This window comes from Coturnix japonica, chromosome 4 (genome assembly GCF_054131305.1).
Source record: "Coturnix japonica strain WE chromosome 4, WE-NBRP24, whole genome shotgun sequence".
In the NCBI taxonomy this organism is placed as follows: Eukaryota; Metazoa; Chordata; class Aves; order Galliformes; family Phasianidae; genus Coturnix; species Coturnix japonica.
Genome location: NC_140666.1, coordinates 80,385,459 through 80,405,670, shown reverse-complemented (window position 1 = coordinate 80,405,670; position 20,212 = coordinate 80,385,459). Strand labels below are relative to the sequence as shown.

The following is a 20,212-nucleotide window of genomic DNA, read 5'->3' as shown; positions in this document are numbered from 1 at the left end:
ACAAGACAGTTTGTGATTTTTTTTTCTCTATATGTGAGACTATAATACTCTTCCAAAACTCCATGAGGTAGCAGGCCAAGAAAATGATTGCATAAGCTAAAGGAGATGGTACAATTATAATAAATATATAAGTAATGGTTAATATTCTTGTTAAGAAAATGGTTTCTATAGTAACTGCTGCAGATTCACTTCCTCTTGCTTTTGGAATAGTACAAAAAATGAATGTAACACTGATGATGTGAGGGACAAATCCTATGGGAGCTGCTAGCAGGGATATGCTTTATTTGATGTCAAGGTGAATGAACAACACAGTTCAATAAACATAAATGGTTAAAAATTAGTTCTCCCTACTATTTATTCTAAAGCTCTGTATGCATTTGCTCTTTTCATTTCAGCTGGGGACTAGCAAAGGCACACAAAGTGCTTAGGCATACTTAAGGATTTAATTTGAAATGTGGCTGTTTGTTTGTTCACTGATCTTAAAACCTCTGTGAAGAGATTCACTGTGTTTAATTTTTTATTAATAAAGAGAGAGTCAACACTGGCAAATGTGTATTGCTTAAATTTCAAAGCAAAGCTTATGTGAGTTTTAAAGGGTCTGTTCCTTTTACTTTGTGTTAGCCATATGTTGCTTCTATGGGAGATATTGAAGGGAGATTTCTCTTTAGCTTATTAAAGTTTCTATTTGCAAGTGAAATGGACAATCTCAATGGCTACATATTTTGTTTCAGTGTATGTCTGCATCTATTTTTGTTTTCCACTTGAACTGAGACTGTACCCAGCAAGCTCATTGTCAAGTGAGAGCTGAAACTTTTTTAAGGGGAGGGGAAAATGCTTCAGAGGAGAGAGATCATTCTTCTTGGCAGCCACTCTGGTATTAATCTGAGAGAAAAAGAACTTTTCTTTTTGCAGGTTTGTAGACATGCGTGCAACATATCCATACCTGGAAATGTTATAGAAATTTTCTTGCTTTATTTCTTTCCAGATGGATGAGATAAAAGGCAAAGATAGAGTGATTCTGGCTCTGGAGAAAGACCTTGGCATCCAGGCAGGACATACACAGAAACTCCTCCTTCAGAAAGAAGCTTTGGATGAGCAGCTCGTCCAAGTGAAGGAGGCAGAGCGGTACCACAGCAGCCCCAAGAGAGAACTTCCTGCAGGAGTGGGGGACATCACCGAGTTGATGGGAAGCCCGGTAAGAAATTCCTGTTTCCTTTAAATAGCCAGCACGGGACAACTACTGCCTGTGTATTCACATTAGTGTTGTGGTTACTTATTAAACACCAGAAGACCTGATTCATGATTAATGGTCTTGCACTGCATGTAGTGTTTTGCTTGTGTGTAAGAAAATCCTTGGACCTCTTAAGTTTCAAAGAATGTTGAAAAGTAGGCGAACACAGAACTTTTAGATCTTAAACAATGAGGTTCAGCCATGGACTTCTCTTGTTATCTGTGACTAAAAACAGCCCTTCTTTGTCTAGAAAGCCACTATTTTTCTAGTGTTAGTTAGCTTATAATTTTAGAAATTATATAAGATACTATCCTTTTCCAAAACTGTTCCAAGTGCTTTTAGTTGACGCATTATGCACTAGATTTCTTCTTGAGAATGGTTATAAATCATGCTAGAATTTACCAGTTGTGAATGAATTATTTATATCTAGCTTTTTTATTTTAATTTAATTTTATTATTATTAATTTTTTTAATATTTTTAACTCTTTACATACATCTGTCATGTAGACCCATTTCAGGTAAGATATAATGTAGCATTTGCTGTTTAGCCTTTCAGTTAATTAAAGTAAGTTTTCCAAACACCAATGTGTCTAATTAAGATTTACATAATCTACTTGCTAAACCATGTTATTACATTTATGGATTGTATTTTTAAAGATTATTTTATATATCTATATGTCTTTGATGCAAAGGAGCAGCATTTGGATGAACGAGATGTGAGGAGATTTCAGCTGAAAATCGCTGAACTGAATGCTATGATAAGGAAGCTGGAAGACAGAAATACTCTCTTAGCAGATGAAAGAAATGAACTGGTAAATTAATTAATAATAACACAGATGGTGACTGGGAGGACATTTTTTATGGTAAATGAATTAATGCTGAAAAGTCAGTGTTATAAATAATTAACAAATTAGACCTGGTTGGACACAATCAATTATACATAATGATGTTTCTATGGATATTTACTTTGTCACCATAGGCAAGGATGGAATCCCTTTTGTTCCAGAGAAATAAAACTTTATAAATTTATTTTGTGGTCATCCTATCTGAATTGGCTTTTAGCTTGCCTGTGGCGCTGTCAAAAGATGTTGTGTAAAACATACATAATCCATGCCCTTAAATTACTGTATTAATCTTTGTAATAGACAAATTCAACAATAGTTTTGTGACATGCTTATGCTGGCTGGGAGTTAAAAAGTGTTTTTGTTCTGGAGATGAGAAATCTGCCATCTCCTTTCTCAAGGGAAATCTCTTAAGTAGGTGAATCCTAGGAGAATGATAGTAACTTATTAGAGAAAGGATATGAATTTTAAGAATGAATTCTATTAGCTAACATCGTACTTAATTACTTGTAATGAGATTAATGGGAAAACTCTCATGGACTGTAAAACTGAGTTTTAACAGTGAAAATTTTTACATGCATTCTGTTATAATGCACTATTTCCAATGGCAGTAGAAAGGATTTTTCATTTTAAGTAGAATTAAGTAGAATTTTTCCTTCACACAACCTGTGTTTCTGATTCAAAGTAATGCTATTATGCATGGTGAGGGAACAATTGCTTTCCAGTAGTTTGAGTGCAGCACTGACCTCTTCTTACTCTGTTTGTCAGACTTAGTTTTTCATACTGAGATCAGAGGATTTACTTTATGATAAAGGGACTTAAATTAGTTGTGATAACTTGATGATTATCAAAATTAATTTTTGAAATGTTCTTGTCTAAAATCTTGGCTGAATCTAGATTATATTCAGAATCTAGATTAGATTAGTTAATTGAGCCATAATATAGTAAAGCTGAATGACTTGAGAGCATAGTCATGAATTTTAAAAGAACAATAAAAAACAAACGACTCCTCACCAACAGCTATATAAGAGCATACCTTTTATCCTGGATGCTGTTAGCGATTTTCACTACTTTGCCTAGATGCTGAGTAGTTTTCTTTTTTTTTTTTCTTTTACCAGTACAGTTGCTTTTCTCTACTCTGTACTTACAAAAACATCATGCTTTCTTTCAAGGTTATTCAGCCTCCTAATCCTTTCTGTGGACATTATTCAGTCAAAACATCCCTGAAGAATGCTAACGTACTGCAAAATCTTTACTGTAGTGTCCCTCTAAATGGGAGGCATGTATGACTCAGTCAAAAGCTCTTCTTGATGCTTGACTTTGAGGTTTCAGAAACAGCTTGGAATTGATATGGAGGAGATTTTGCCATATTCTGAGACAATACTACAATAAAATAGTTATATGAATAAGCTCCTGTGATTAAGTGCTGTGGTGAAAAAAAAAAAAAGTATTAAAGAAAACAACTCAAGAATTAATGAAACAGAAGTACTGAAATTCTGAATGGACACAAATATGTGAAAGAGAAGTAATTTCTTTCAGTTGTCTGATATAATAAGACCACAGGAGCAAAACTGAACAGCTTGGAAACATCAACAGAATGCTGAGATTGAGTCTGTGCCCTCTGGCTGCCTCTTGTAATGCCCTAATTACATGCTAGGTTTTTCAAATAGGGGAGGAAGCGTTTACTAAATGGTAGTTGAGTTGGTGAAAGATGATGACCCTATATATATTTGCTCAAAAGAAACTTTTGCAACAAGATTAGTTTATCAAGAAATCATGCTTACAGATCTTCATAAATGTTTTGTAAGAGCAAAATCCAAAGACCAGAGCTATTTCTCACTTGCTTGGACTCTTGTAGTTCTCGGCGCAGAAGTCTGTATCAGATGCTACTTAAGAAAAGGACTAAACTTTCTAATGAATGGAAAGGGCAAGAGAAAGTTCACACATTTATTCTTTCCTACAACTATAAACTAAAGCACAGCTTAGCTTTTTCCTTTGCCATTTGCAGCTGAAACGTTCTCGGGAGACGGAAAGTCAGCTAAAGCCTTTGGTTGAAAAAAATAAGAGGATGAGCAAAAAAAACGATGATATGATGCAGTGCATCCAGAGAATGGAAGAAAAAATAAAAAATCTGTCAAGGGAAAATGTAGAATTGGTAAGTGATAATTTCTGATGTCTTGTTATAGGACAACTCGGTTACTCTGAGGTGGAAGTGCTTGTGAGGCTTTTTTTCTGATAGGTGTTTCAGAGTCTCAACAATGGGATGATATAACTGTCCACTTCAGCCAATACAGTTGAATATTCACATATTCTAAGTACAGAGTGGTATTCCTTTGTGTCGTATCAGTTTGCCCTGATTAATGAAAAGGATCATGAGTAGATAAAACAATATATTTGGATGCTGTAAATGTACAACTAAATATCAGCGTTATAAAACTGTGGTGTTGTTTTTTTTCCTGATGAAAGGACTGATTTTAAGTATATGTGCCAAAGGATCTACTGTTATAGAATGTTGAGACTGTTTGTCTGCTAACTTTTTCCCATTCTGTGTTCTTTGTTTCTGTTTATAAATGTTTTGTGTGAAGTAATAACACTAAGGCATATGGGATATAAATTTAGATGGTGAAAGAGGCCTTATGCTGTAGTGGAATATGCACTGATGGGTCCAAAGAATTCTTGATTGCTATGTCATGAACCTGAATTCTTTTGTGTTTATGGAAAGATAATTCAATATTCTTTGAGTTTAATAACAGGTTTTATTTTAACTTTTGTAGAAAGAGAAATTATCTGCACAACCAGTGCTGAAGAGACACACATCTTTAAACGATCTTAGCAGCACACGAGATGAACAAGAAATTGAATTTCTTCGACTGCAAGTCAAAGAAAAGCAGCATGTTATTGATGATCTCACAGTGGTAATACTTCTAATGTCTGGTACACACATATGTATGCATATACATTGGTAGGCAAGCTGAAGACTGGAGAGCAATATTTTAACTGCAGTTGTAGTAATGACATAGAAGTAATTCTTTGGCATTGAACTGTTCTTGTTATTTACCAGGTAGTGAATAAATTTATTTGCAGTGTATGTGTGTATATCAGTTATGGACTGCTAATGGAATGAGGTGCATCAGTCCATTCACCTTAGTGACAAAACTGAATGTCAGCAACTGAGGAACCTGGAGGAAAGGACACATTCCAAAACTTAATAACTGAAATTCTACCTAACTGAGCTGTCCACTCTCTTTCTTTATAGCAAATAAACAGAAATATGCATGATTAATTTAATCAAAGGTAGCAAATTTTAGTATTACGATTGCACAGCTGCTACCCTCTGACTGTGAAGACTATTTAAGAGGATGCTTATAGATGTTTTCACTGTTTGGGACTTAATTCAGCTGCAATAGAGGTGTTCAGTGTTATTTTGGACACTGGGACACACCATTCTGGTGCTGGCAGAAATTATGTACCATCTCTGAGAGATGTGTGCATTGGGAGCAGCATCTGGAATTCAGACTGTTCTTTGACATCTATAACAGCACTATGAAAGCCACATAATGATGGAACAAATTTGAGCTCATTCTGTCTAAATAAGAGATAAGAGATTAAGCAATCAGAATGCTCAAAATAGAAAATAAAATAGCAAATAAAAATAGAAGATAAAAAATATAAAACAGGATGATTTGTTATTTCTTGGTCTGGAATTCTTATGTGTTATTACTTGGTCTGGTCTCTATTCTTGTCAGTTCACCTCAGATTTTGATTTCTCTCTGTAATCCTGCCAAAAATATCTGTGTGCATCGCCCAGTGTCACAGTGTTACAAGCAGTGGGATGTTATGCAGAATCCAATGCTGATTTACAGAGAGATGCTGCTTTGTCTAGAAAATATAACTATACAGGCAGGGACTATCTCATGATATTAGATTCCCAACATATGCAGTTATAATCTCACCTGTATTTCACTGTGAAGTGGATGTGACTCAGTAATTTGAGGATATATATTGTAACCTAAATTTGGCTAACTAATATTAACTATATTTAGTGTGAAAATAAAATTAATAAGCATTACAAAATGTTGTCTCATTGGTTACTTTGTATCCCATGTACAGATGCTGTTTCACTGCAGAAATAAGTGAAATTGTAGACTAGTATACTGCTTTTCTTGTCATTACTAACTAATTGATGCTTTGCCTTCAATATGAATGCAGGGCACGCTGCAGTTCCATTCTGCTTTTTATCTGTGTTTTCTGGTTCAGTTCCCACTTCAGTAAAATACATATAAATTGTAAAGAATGACCCATATGTCACATACCTGATTAACACAAAAGTCATCATCTTAAATACAGCTGAGAGCAATATAATGCATAAAAGAAAGATGGTCTTCAGCAATAAGGCTGTTTGAATTGATTTGCACTGTCAATTCTAGAGTGCCTTTGATGCTGCTGAAGACTTATCAACTTGACTTCTCCCACAACCATGGTTTCTAGGCCAGTTCATAAAAGGAAAACTGTCAAGATAAACTCAAGTGCTTACAAAACACACAAGTGGCTCAGCAGATAGTTCTTCACTAATTGGTATCACTTTAGTTTTGGTGGCTTGATTTAATATTGCGACAGAAAGTAGATTGAGCAGCCTTACGAGATTAGAAATGGGGAAAATCAGGGTATTTAGGAAGTGCTTAATTCTGCAGTGGTGGAAGAGGAAAGAGAAGGACAGGCAGAGAAGATATCTCATTTTTCTCCATTAATTTGAACAGCAGCCATTTGAACTGCATTAATTTGAATGCAGGAGATCTGTTGTTACAGCAGGGACTGTGCCTTAACCTGGCTCTCTGAGGAGAGAACATTATTTTTCTACATCTTTGAAAATGTAGCTCTCTGTTTATAGCTTTAACTTAATGCGTTATATTTTCCTACACTGTGAGGTATCATCTTCAGTCTACCTTGGCAGTCACTACTTTTCCATATTTTGAAAGCCACGTGTATTAAAGGTGCTATAAAAATTTCTGAATTATTCCTTATTATCCAAAACTTCTTTACTGGAACAGTGTACTTATTTTATTTTGATTTCTACTTGGAGCTTCTCATTCAGATTCTGTATTGAATGTATAAAAAATGACTCTGAATAGGAAAATATACAGTGAGCAAGAGATGAACTTGCAGCTGCTATTATTCATTTAAAAGTAGAAGTGTTACAGAGATGTAAAGCTAGATAGATCACCTGCTGTTACCATCTCTTCCCCCCTCTCCACATTCTCTGCATTTCTTATGTTCATATTGAATTTTTAAATTCAAGGCAACATTCAGGTGCTTGAATGTTTGTAAACCCAGTGTTTTTCAAATTACAATCTTCTCAGGTTGTAACATAGTAAAGTACAGCATCATTCCATGGCCATGTTAGAAACTAGATGCAGGCTAAGATACGCCTGATTGCTCTTGATGAGAAAATGCCTTTGCATTTGAGAATTTTGCCTACTCATCCCTATAAAATACATGTAACACTGTATCTGGCTGGGATTCATTTTTGCCTACCAACATGCATCTTCAGGATGATTGGATGTTGGAGTGAGAAAGATAAGTCTGTTTCCATAGTGAGCCTTTTGGTAAAAGCATCAAAGGAACTGCCAGAAATCTGTGCCCAATTTTTAGCAAAGCTTTTTCTTGCCAACTTCCAATCAAGCATGTAAAGTGTGTGGCTGAATGTTTATTTGCTAAAGGGATAAAACTGCAGTACAGTGTGGTGTGACATCAACGTGGTGTATTCTGAGAGGCTAAAGACATTGTCTTTGTGTTGGCTTTACCTCAGCTCTTAAGAAACTTGTTAAATTTCTTTGTGTTAAACATACCTAAGTACATATATATTTCAGAAGAAATCTCCACTTTTCTTCTAGGAAAGGGAACGACTATTGCGATCCAAAAAGCAGAAGAAGAAAATTCTGAAGCCTCAAAAGGTGAGCAAACCTTCATTGTCTACACATTCTGGCAGCTGTGAATAGCAGATGTTTCAAATACTACCCGAAATTAGAACTCTACTTAAATTAATGGTAAAATTTCATATAATTCTCCTGTTTTCTCTTGTAATTGTTTATTAACTTTTTCTAAGGATAGCATAGGAGCTCTAAGGTTTGCACTGTGTTTAAACTTGTTTACAATGCATAAAAAATCACATTTTTAGCCAATGTGGCCTAAATATTCAAGTTGCTGGAGGTCTACATGATATAATGATTTGAAGTGTAATTTACAGAAAATACACCCCTTTAAAGTATTTGCAGAAAGTTACTGCTTAATCTCGACTGAAAACTTTAGCTCATACTATGGGTGAAATGATATTTCTGTAGATAAAAATAGAACAAAGTGTATAACTATTTTTCTCCAGTAACTACTTTGCTTGAGGGTGCAGAGGGAAAAAAATAGGATTCAGATATTGAATGTTTTGTTTCAGACTGCCTTCAGTGCAGTAATGTGTTTAAAGTAATTGGTTTTGCTGAATACTGTTTTATTTTTGCAAAGCTGAACATTAACAGCCTGGAGCATGTGAGGGGAGGAGAATGGGATAGGAGAAATGGAAGGGTGGAGAGGTTGTTATCAGGTATATGAAAGCATACGGTGCATGCTTTTCTAAATGGGTATTACATTAGTTGTCAGAGTTCAGCACCGTGTACTTCTGATGACCTCCAGGTGGTGCATTTTTATAGCTCTGCATTCTGTTTCTTCAAATGAGACTTCTAATAGTGATGTGACTTTGTCATATAAAGAAAATAAAATTCAGGCAAGTTGATAAATCTTGCGTATCTTCTACTTTTACATAATGTAACACTGATAGAGTCCAAATGATTTTGTAGTAATTTGAACTATTTTTGCTTGTTGTACTGTACCCAGAAGTTTGTCTGTTGTGAGCAGTTTTAAGATAGGACTTTATATATACAATAGGTTGCTCCAAAAGTAATACCTCCCATCTTATTATGTTGGCTCAAAGTGTCAGAGGCAGATGGTGGTATAGCAGTAAAGGGTGGATTTTCCCACCAGTATTCCATTACATTTTGTTGCCATGTGACAGATGGCAGAAGAGGGGCAGTGTGACAGAATGGCGCCTGATACAGAAGCATGGATGAATCAAAGTGTGGAACTGAATTCTTTCACATGTATAAATTAATTAGGTGCTGTTGAATACTATGTGTGATTTTGGTATTGATGACTGCTTTTATTTGAAGACAGAACTACAAAGCATAGTTTTGAAGGACATTAAAGTAAGCCAGGCACAGCTAATCAGTCATTACATCTTAGCATTAAATCATGTAACTGTTTGCTCTTTTGCTTTAGAATTTACAATCAAATTGTTATTCCTCACTCCTTGATTCTCCATAGAAATATATTGTTACAGCTGCAGTTGAGATTTTAATAGAAGTAAAAATAAATCTCCAAAACCTATAAAATCCACCACCAACCAAAAAATCAACCCTTCTTCTCTACGATCCCAAACACCCTAAAGTCCAACTGTCTTCATTCCCTTTGCTCATCAAGGCTATTAACAAATAGTCATATACTCGTAGATGCATTTTAACATTCCAGCCCTTGTTTTTGTTAATCATTGTTATAAGCCAAAGAAATTTTGTTACATTATTATTAAAAAGGGGCAGTATAGCTTGAATCTATATAGGCAACTATATTGAAAAGCTTTATCATTTAAAATCTTCTCAGAGTTCTCCTGCAGAATGTTCTTTGTCTTAGTTGTACCTGAATAGATTTTTAGTTTAGCAGGAATTTCAAGAAGTTATCTTAGGTCAGGAGTTTCTCCTTTTTTCCTCGCAGATCACATTTTATGAAGGGAGAATCAAAATGGCTTGAGATTCTAGTTAGGTGCTAAATTAAGAAAGATAAATCAAAATCCTCAAGGCTATGTAAATTTCCTGTTCTTTTTTTACTTACTAAATCTATGTAGAACAGACTACTCATCCAGACGTCCAGTGGGGATTATACCATCTCAATTTTTACATCCTGTGTCAGAAATTGAGTTGGAAATTGTAAAATTCATCAAATCAAATGCTATGTCAGAAGACACTAACAGTGATGAGGTACAGAAATCTCACTTTGAGAGTACCTTACGGAGCAGTAATGTTTTGATTGTTCTCCTCTGGATGCAGGTACCTAAACAGGCTATGTGAGTTTGTCTTGAAAATATCTACTTCTCTCAAAGGACTATAAATGTAGTCTGGGATGAGTTACTTTCTGTAGGAATACGAACAGTTCAAGTTTACTTCATTTTATGATCTGTGTGAGATTCTTATATCCTACAGATGATAACCTATATATAACAGTAGAAGAAGTTATGACTGTATCTGTCCTTCCAACCACTCAGAAGGAAAAATAATTAATGTATATTTTTGGTTTTCTTTTCTGAGATTTGTTAAATGTAAAGTTATCATTACCACCAGTGAATCACCAGGTGTGGTTATTGGAGTTGGATCTGTTTCCAGAGCTGTGGCTATCCTTGATAATGTGGAAAAGGAAATAACTGATGACAATTAAGCTTCATGACACCAGCCAAATAAACTTACATTAGAATGTTCAGAAGGTTCATTTTTTCTTCTAATAACCAGGAACTAAGTGTACAGGTGGGATATTAAGAAGGCACTGGCACAAGCTGCCCAGAGAATTTGTGAATTACCCTTCAAGGTGATTAAAGACAGGTTGGATGAGACTTCTTGCAACCCGGTCTAGTGGTTGGCAACACTGAACATGGCGGGGGATTGAAACTGAATAGCCTTTAAGCTTCCTTCCAACCCAAGCCACTCCATGGTTCTCTTTAATTCTTGCACTGCTGCAGTTTTTCCTGAAAGGTACCGGTACTCTTAAAATCTAGCTTCCTTAATTTTCATGATACTCTGGTCAGATAATGTCCAGTATATGGACATTTCTATTACAAGTATTTTCCTAGCAGCTATTCCTGATAGGTAGAACAAAATCCATGTCATACCTTTGTTGGTCTCTAAGATTTGTGTGAATGATCTGCCAAGGCTAATCCAATAGCCTTTGTAGACCTATTGTGTCTAAATAATGTTTGTTCAGCTGCAAAGCTTTTGAAAGTACTGAGGATTTAAATATTTTATTTTACAATTAGGTGTAAAATAAATGTTATTTCTGGGGTACCATAAGTACACTAGGTTACTGCTGTTAGTATAGCTTTAACTGAGATCTCTTGCAATTACCGAGGGACATAGGCGTCCATAGGAGAACCCTGGCAACCAGCTCAGGTGTCCCTGAGGAAAGGAGGAACTCAGTGGGATGGGACTTTACAGCCTCTGTTCATCTCAAGGTGTTTAGAGGAGTGAGTAATAAAATGATTGCATATATTCAAGTACTGGAGGGTATTTTTCTCTGAAGTGAAGAAGACTAAGAAAATAGAGGTTTATTTCTTTTTTTAGTTAATGTGTCATTTGTTAGGAGAAAGTTGTACCAGGTGTGAATCTTCTTTTCCTTCATTTTCAAGGTGCAGTTTTTTTCTAGTGCGGTGTTTTGGGTTTTTTTTTGTTTGTTTTGTTTGAGGTTTGTTTCCTATCTATGTTTTCCTTGCCTCCCACAGCCCTGTTCTTGAATTGATATAATCAAGGAAATCTGGAAAGTGTTGATTTTTGTTTGTTTGTTTTGCACCCATAGAATGGAATTCTATGATTTCATTATTGATGATGTTATGCTATTGAAAAAGAAAGCATTATTGCTTGGTTTCTTTGGAAACTTCAAGACTCTACAGACTTGGTTTTTTACTTAAACTATAAAAAACAAACTGCATTTGCAATAGGGAAAGGCTTGCACAGCGGTGTGATGGAGTTTATATTTCTTGTTTTATATTTTTCTTTTTTTATCTGCCTCTGTGCTTTGGTGTGCCTGTATTTTTCTGGCTGCCAAGAAATGACATATAAGCACGAAGGTAAGAAGTTACTGATTAGTTCCTCTGATTGCCTTGCAGGGAAATTCTTCCTGGGTAATTTTCATCATGTTAGATTAATTTATTAAAAAATTTGTTATTCGATCATGAAGTAAAACTGCTTTTGGAACCCAGAAATCAGATTACCATTAAAAATGTGAGGCTACCTTGTAATATACATATTATAAGTTCTATGTCTTGCTCTGTGACATTCTAAACTTTTATGTTTACTAGAACTGTGCTTCAATGGGAACCTTAATATTTGAGTTACGAAGGCCTAATGCATATTTTTACCTCAAAGTTATGTGAGGGAATTGATATAAATTCACGTTCAAGATACTTTCTCTCAAATATGTGATAGAAGTCAGAGAAAATTAGAATTCAAATAAGAATTTTTCAGCAATAGATTTGACTTTTCTCAGTTATGATTTAGAAGTAACAATTGAATATACAAATCAATATAAAATCATCATTTGTTGAGAACTTTTCTGCCTCTTAAGGAAAGCTTGAATAAATCTTCAATGGAAACCATGTATTTACCAAAATCCAGTGAGTATTGTACACGGGCACATATTCTTTTCAAGAGTCATTGTGCTTCAACTCTTAAACTACATGTGAAATCTGCCTAGATGGCATTGTCACAGGTACCTCTGGCAGTTTTGCTAGGGTTGTAGCACTAGGACTGCAGTGATTTCTATAGGACAGAGAGAGCAATAATGGGCCTTCATAGGGTTTTAATACAACATCTGCACTCCTTTTCCTGTGAATATACCCAACAGTAATGCTAGCGAATTAGTAGCTTACAAAAATAAGATTGGTTTCTAAAGAATGTTCTAAAGCTTTTGGACACCTGTATAGCATCAGGTGTCCAAAAGGTTTATCTGTATATCTGTGAATGGATATACCGATTTGGAGAAGATGTGACTTCTTTATTGAGTGCAAAGTATCCCTTCTGGGTCTTTTGGTAAAATCAGTTAGTTTATAAGTCAGTTTGAATTATATTTTTAATTATTATGTGGTAGTCTCATCTCAAGGAAAGCAACTGCTTAGGACATGGCTTTGAGACTGACTTCAGTAGTGTGAGTGGGTTCGGCTGTATGTGAAACAATTATGGAGCTCTTCAGCTAACAAATGATAGGAGTTAGACCTGGTAGGCCATGGTAACCTGGTGAGGTGGACTGTGGAAGACCAGAGCTTCAGGCCATAAGTGCAGTGTGTGTGTAAATACAGGCACCAATGTATCCCTTCTAGCTTACTTCTGCGTTACATCTGAATAGATACTGCAGTCCTACACAGAGGATCTTGTGAATCAGATCTTTATGACTTCAGTAAATAGTATTAATGTTTGTACTAAAGCATTACTTTACCAACAGTTTCCCATTACTATTTGGAGTTCTACCTAAGCAAATGATGATGGAAAGGTAACTAATTCAATAGAACGAGAGTTTATTCAGGGGCTGGTTTTCCTCCTGGATGGTCAGAGAATACCTTGACTGCTGTTCATTGGGTCATTGGGGTTTTCTAATTGTTTTGCTAATAACTGAGGAAAACTAACTTTTCAGAGGCATGTTGTGGAGACATTTTTTGGATTTGATGAAGAATCCTTAGATTCAGAAACATCTTCTGTAACTTCATATAACACAGATAAAACAGACAGGACACCAGCAACACCAGAGGAAGATTTGGAAGATGTAAGTAGCAGATGATTTGTTCTTAACTTCTACTGTAATTGGCACAGAGTATAAGAGCAACCATTTATGAACTATTGTGCCACAAGAACAGAAAGATTTGTGTGTAAAAGATTTGGCAGAGAATTTTTTCGTTTTGTTTCAATTTTAAACCCCACAGTCACTGTAATAAAATAAGATTCTACCTGATAGATTTAGTCGATACTGAGCTGAGAAACAAAGCATGTTGCTTTGCCAAAAGCCAATAGTTACTAGACTTTAGTTTGCCTTTTGACATTATAATTTGTTAGACGGTTTTGATACAACCATGTTTGTTTGGTTTTTTTTTGTTTTTTTTTTCTGCTTTCAAGATACTGAGAGAAGCTTTTGCAGTTCATTAAGGCTTAAGTGATTATAGCGAGTAAATATCCACTATCATGTTTTGTCTGAGCTCTGACAATGCTGCAGTTGGCCTACTTCAGAAGATTGCAGGGCTGAGGACAAAGAGTGAATTAAATACTCTCTTTCATCTTTCTATCCTGTTTGCTAACTTATGACTCACTTTATTCACTTGTAGCTTGTTCCCCTTTTTTCTAGCTTTAATATCTAATAATATTTTAATCTCTTTTCCTTGTAGCCTGACTTCCAGGAGCAAAAATTAATTATGTGACTTTTCTTGCCCTCAGCATTATAGAAAAAATCTTGAAATTTTTATATCAGTTGTTTAAAATTCTAAGCAATTTAAGACATTAATATTAATTGTAAAAAAAGTAATAAAATAGCATCTTAATGTTTTTGAGGTGTAACTACCATGGTAGTGTGCTTGCGTTGGTAAAATGCTTTACGCTGCTGTGGTAGAGACAAAGAGTAATGCAGTGCTGGACTGCATGACAAGTAGGATTTATACCTCGTGGCGCTGGAGTTGATGAAGAAAAGTGATGAACTCAACCATTTCCCCTCATGGTTTCTCAGTCAGTTTCTTGCCAACAACAATTAATGTATTAATTATTGCTTTATATGGCAGTTGACACTGTCCTGCAATTGTAAGGTAAACGTAGCTGCTGAGCTCTGTGTTTTTAAACCATCTTTCCTTTCATTTTTACTCATGTCATTTTTCTTAAAGCTTTCTTGAAGTTTGAGACTCTGAAGAGTCGTATTGCTTGTTGTGAGTGTCTATATACAAAAATATTATATGTGTTTCTGGTTATGTACACAAAAACACCTCTTTTTCCTCTTCACTAAGACCACGCCGAAAGAAGAAGCTGAACTAAGATTCTGCCAGCTAACAAGAGAATATCAAGCTTTGCAAAGAGCATACGCATTGCTTCAAGAACAAGTTGGTGGAACCCTGGATGCAGAAAGAGAAGCAAGGGTAATTGTTTTAATTGCAATTTCTTTTATCTCTGAAATATTTGAAAAAGCTGAAAAAAAATTGAGTAGCAGGATATAGTAGCATTATTGCAGCTACTGTTAAATTATGATTTCAGAGGCACTGATGTACTTGAAAATTCTGAGAGACCATTGCATATTTCCTCTACTTTCATGGGAAGGAAGGTGATATGAATATTTTTGTTATAGCTTTTTAAGATTATCTTTTGCAAAATGAGCAAAACCACGACATTGTTCCTTCTTGTTAATGACATTTTTTAGGGTGTTTCAGAAGGTAGCTTTTTGCATGGTTAATTTTGCAGGGCCCACTCTTCTGGTGTGATGAATGTTTCCTGCTGCTTTTGCATGAGGCTTAAGGTAAACAACAAGGACTTGAAGATGCAGAAGGAAATCCTTATGGGAATTTATGAACTGCTTAAGTGAAAAAGTAGCTGAAGTTGGATAGGAAGAATAATTGTAGTAGCTCAAGGATCCTTGGTTACTAAGAATTTCCAGAGATCTTTTCTACATCTTTTGTTTATTTACTTGTGTGATTCAGTCCCTTTTAGGACATCTCTGAACACTGTGGGTAGATGGTTTAGGAAGTGAATAGAAAGACGAAAATGCAGTGGTATATGCCATTAAAGGGATAAATAAATTTTGGGTCAATATGCTTTATTTTTATATAGCTCTTGAAACTGTTTAATTGTTAGGAACTTATTAAGTCCTTACTGCAATTCTGTCTTGCACTTTTTTCCCCACTGTTTTCCACTTTTTTTCGTGAATAGCTTCCAATGAAGAACTCTTTCAATTCCTAACATGATTTTTTTTTCTGAGAAGAGCTTGATCACAGGATATGTATAGACTGGAGATGACATAGTCAAGGAATGAAAACTTGAACAGATGGCTTTAAATATCTTTTTTAACATAAACTCAAAAGCATTTATTTTAATGAGAAGCATTAAACGCTGATTAGATGATCCAAAAGACAGTCCATTTGATTCTGCATATACATGTCTATTTAGATGTGTGTCTGTGTATATATATACTTAATAATACAATTTTCTTTTTTCTTCAGACTCGTGAACAACTGCAAGCTGACCTTCTTCGATGTCAGGCAAAAATTGAGGACCTGGAGAAAGCTCTAATTGAGAAAGGCCAGGTAAAAGCCTCTCTTAATGTCCTCTACAACATCATTTTCTCTCTTGTATGCAGTGGTGCCCTTGCCATCTTCATTGCTTGCTGGTGTGTTAGTGTGTCTGATGCAGTTTAATTACAACTCCGACAGTGGATTATTTAAAGGAAAGTGTTTTGTATGCTAACCACCAAAGATTCCTTTTCTAACACAGAATGCACTCAGTGTAATACAGAAATATCCACATATATGCGCATTCTAAATTCTGCTCCTACTGTCATTCAGTGCAGTTTTCTCTCTTTTCTGTTTGTCTTTGCTATAAATTCCAACAAGATGAGCATTCTGTATCATCTTAGAATATTTTGGTGTGTAACACAGGAAAACTTGAAGAAAAAAAAAAAATCCAACTTCCCTATAATCTGGAACAATAAGCTGCTGGGTGTATCTGGAAGCCACTTGCTGTGTAAACTCTTTGGAGCTTCAGTTCCTGGGGGACAAAACTGCTTTCAAATTGCCATAACATCACACAGAGTAAAATTAGGATTCTGTATACCTTGTAAATAACTGCAAAGATCTGGCTATTGATGCACATTTAATAATATCTAGTATATTCAGTAAGATTGATAAGACAGTGAATGGTGGATTTAAAAGATATTTGGTTGCATAAGTGCTGGAACACACTGAGAAAATTGAATGTTATTTTATCATTTCTTTAGTGTTTAAAATAACAGTTTAATATTGCAGGTAGCATATGGCAACAAAATTCGGTGTATTTTTCTGTAGATACACAATTTGAAGACTAATAATCCTAAGGCACCAAATAAAATCAACCTACAAATTAGGTCAGCTTAATGATATTGAAATTTTTTAAAGTTTCTATATAGTTCAAATTTTGATGTAAGAAAACTTTCTGTTAGTTTCTGTATAAATTTGAATGCTTGGGAACTATATTTAAATTGAGGCTAAAATCTGATAAAAATTGTTTATGCTCACTTCCACACCAACTGCAATTTGCTTAGTAAATTTTATGCTAGTAAAATATTACTAAAGTAAAGAATATGTTATCAATCTAAAAATGATGACTTGCTGAGGTTTTGGAAGAATAATTGGAACTGAAAACCTCATGAGGTGCTGACATTTTCATGTGTTGATGATGATGGTCATGAAGGGAAATTGCTGTGTAATTGAAAATAATAACAAAATAATTGACTATTTCAGTGTGAAATGCAAGCAGTATGTGTGTAAATACAAGTGAAAATCGATATACATGCAAGAAATTACTTCTGTGACTTTTGTTTCTGGAATGGCAAAATGAAAAATATATATCTGGAAATTAGAACTTAGGTAGTTTATTATGTTATGGGACTCAACAATACTTACAACGTTTTTTTCTCATAGTAATCCTGAGAAGGCCAAAGGGATGTGATAAGGAGCAATACAATAGTATCCCTATTGGGTTAATTTGTACACTGAGCATTAGATTTTCACAGAAGTTGTCACCTGAGAGCTGAAGAACCTACTTAGTTTTCCTAACCTGTTAGTCCTTATGTTCAACAAAATAAATGATTGTGATAATAAACTGACTTCTTTGTGCCCTATGTCATTTTTTTTTAAATTACTTTGTCATCTAGGAGGTTGTAATAATGCTGACTATTTGATAATACTTGTGAAACGTTTGTTTGGAGAGCCAGCCCATAACATATTTTCATAAGAGAAGCAATGAATTAAAAGGCCCTAGTGAGTTTTCCCAGGATATTTTAGTCTGATATTACAACTGTAGGAAACAAAAGCTGAAAAGACTTTAAGAGCTCTCTTGATATCAGATTAAAAAAAATTAATAATAAAAAATTATGAAATCTTCTATTTTAAAAATAATTTGAATCTTGACTTTTTTTTTTTTTCTTTACTTTTATTTCAAAAATTCTTGACAAATACATTTTTCAGTGCCAATCTTAGTTCAGTTTTCTTGGTATGTCGCCTTTAACTCCATAATGAAAGAAATTCTTCTTTGCATGGAAGTTAAAATGTACTGGCCCATACTTTTTTGCAAGTGGGAAAAGGAATAAAGCCAGTAGAGTATGAAACTATTGTTCACTGTCAGTAGAAAAAAAAAAACAACTTTAAACTTAAAAAAAGAAAGTGGGTTAAATATAGTCTTAATTTTTTCTTTTAGTTGACCTTTCAATGCTATTTATAGGGCCTGGATAGCGTGATTTATTTTCTGCTGCAGAATCAATGTGCAAAAACCTTGCTGACAGAAAGTATCAGCCATAATACTTTGGGAAAACATTTGGATTTTAAACAAGTTGTTTTTATATATCTAGAAAATAATATCATAAAGCACAATGAGCTAGGTTGTGCAAATACTTTTCTCTATAGAGTGAGTAGAATGAATTTGGATGTCAAAATCCATGAAGTCTGAATATCCAATTTTGTTTTCATAACCTGGGATATTTGATGAGGTCTCTTTAAGGAAAAGAAAAACATAAAAACAAAGATCAGCTTTGGAGCAAATGATCAAATAGAAACACAGTTTGCAATTGGAGAATATCTTATTTCATCACCCTTCCTCCATTGTCTTAAATTGCCCTTCATAAACACTGTTTATGTGTTAACCTGATTCTCACGCCTCTAGCAGAGGGCAGTTGCCTGTATATCTCTGAAACTTCTTATTTCATTTGTTTTGTGTAATAATTTTTTTTTTTCCCTCTTTCTCCATTTGGATTTATACTAAAAAACTCAAAATCAGATGATTTTGCAAGAAAGTTCCAAGCTTCTTGTAGTGGAAAATAAATAGTTTTCAGTTAAGCTAAGTTGAGTAAATAAATGTTTTTTAAATGACAGGATATCATATATATGTGTTTGCCCACAGTTTCTGTATGTAAACCTTTTAAAGTAAATAGTGGGATGGAACAAATTAGGAAATGGGAGACTAAGCTTCAGGAAAACAAAAATGAACTTTTATTGTTTCTATAGATCTCATTTTTATTTATCTTTGAAATACTTACAATTACTTTATTCTTTGATGAGTGATCATTTCCTTACATGAGTGTGCATTGGTCTGGAATTTTCTGATTGTAGTTATTTGTCTTGTTCAACAAAATATTTATAACCTTTTAAATTCTATTCTTCTTATTCATAGGATTCAAAATGGGTAGAAGAGAAGCAGTTGCTAATCAGAACAAATCAGGAGTTACTAGAGAAGGTATACGTTCAGCATCTGACTATTTATTTACTTATTTATTTATTTTACAATTTCTGTGCTTTATCATCAAATGAATGGCAAAAGGAAATGAATGTACATAGTATGGGGATGTCAACATAAAAAGTTACATTATTTAATTCTCTCAAGAAAGAGAAATTCTGATTTTCTTCAATTAAACTGCTATTATACTTACGAATTCTTTGGGAATGGAAACTGCTCTTTACTGTGGTACATGTTGTATAGCCCAGAGTAGAACCCACTGTGTCTGATCCTTCCAGTTTCTGTCAAAATGTAACCATGGCAATATGAAATGCTTGAATTTTACTAAACAGTTACACAAAGATTCCTATTGCCAGGACCATTCAAACTAGAATTCTGAAATTCGTTGTAGGCTACTATGCCTTTTACTGTCTGAAATATTCAAAGCTAAACATCCTCATTGTCTTTCCAAATGTAGATGGAAATATTAGCTGGTAGTTAGAATGTAACAATTATTTTTGTTCTTAGTAAATGTAGAACAATATTAATACAATAGGAACAATATGAAGTGCATGAATGAGAGCAACTACAGCTGGACTTGATATGTCCAGACGCTTACATGGCTAAGTATCTGCAGCATCACAATCTGCTATATCACATTCAGGTGCTCCTCTTCTGTTCAGTTTTATGTAACTAAAATGATTACCCAATTAGGTAGATCAAATGTTATATTTGACATAATGAAGAGTCAATTTTGAATTCCTATTTTATCATTGCTAGTGTCGCAAAGCAGAAATCTGGAAATTTAATAATTAATCATTTTAAAAAAAAGATAGAAACAAAAAAACCACATTAGTATGTTG

At 34.4% G+C, this 20,212-nt stretch overlaps 2 protein-coding genes across 51 annotated transcripts in view; both read left to right on the top strand.

The window, feature by feature from the left end:
* JAKMIP1 (janus kinase and microtubule interacting protein 1) overlaps positions 1-20,212 on the top strand; it is a 126,265-nt gene that overhangs the window by 74,674 nt on the left and 31,379 nt on the right. For 47 of the 50 annotated variants that reach the window (XR_014946012.1, XR_014946011.1, XM_032444139.2 and 44 more), the window contains 9 exons: positions 986-1,195; positions 1,924-2,043; positions 4,082-4,228; positions 4,848-4,988; positions 7,965-8,024; positions 13,558-13,686; positions 14,906-15,034; positions 16,109-16,192; positions 19,308-19,370. Coding sequence is in view for 47 of the 50 variants with exons in the window: in XM_032444139.2 (XP_032300030.1) it covers positions 986-1,195; positions 1,924-2,043; positions 4,082-4,228; positions 4,848-4,988; positions 7,965-8,024; positions 13,558-13,686; positions 14,906-15,034; positions 16,109-16,192; positions 19,308-19,370 (1,083 nt within the window). In the remaining 3 variants the exon portion in view is untranslated. Of the gene's footprint in view, positions 1-985; positions 1,196-1,923; positions 2,095-4,081; positions 4,229-4,847; positions 4,989-7,964; positions 8,025-13,557; positions 13,687-14,905; positions 15,035-15,353; positions 15,409-16,108; positions 16,193-19,307; positions 19,371-20,212 lie in introns of those variants that run through there. The other 3 variants (XR_014946013.1, XM_085547344.1, XM_085547338.1) reach the window with 3 other exon arrangements.
* On the top strand, positions 8,031-12,084 carry LOC146761148 (uncharacterized). The gene has a single exon (XM_085547346.1). The coding sequence runs from the start codon at positions 11,893-11,895 to the stop codon at positions 12,082-12,084; it is 192 nt and encodes a 63-aa protein (XP_085403472.1). The 5' UTR covers positions 8,031-11,892.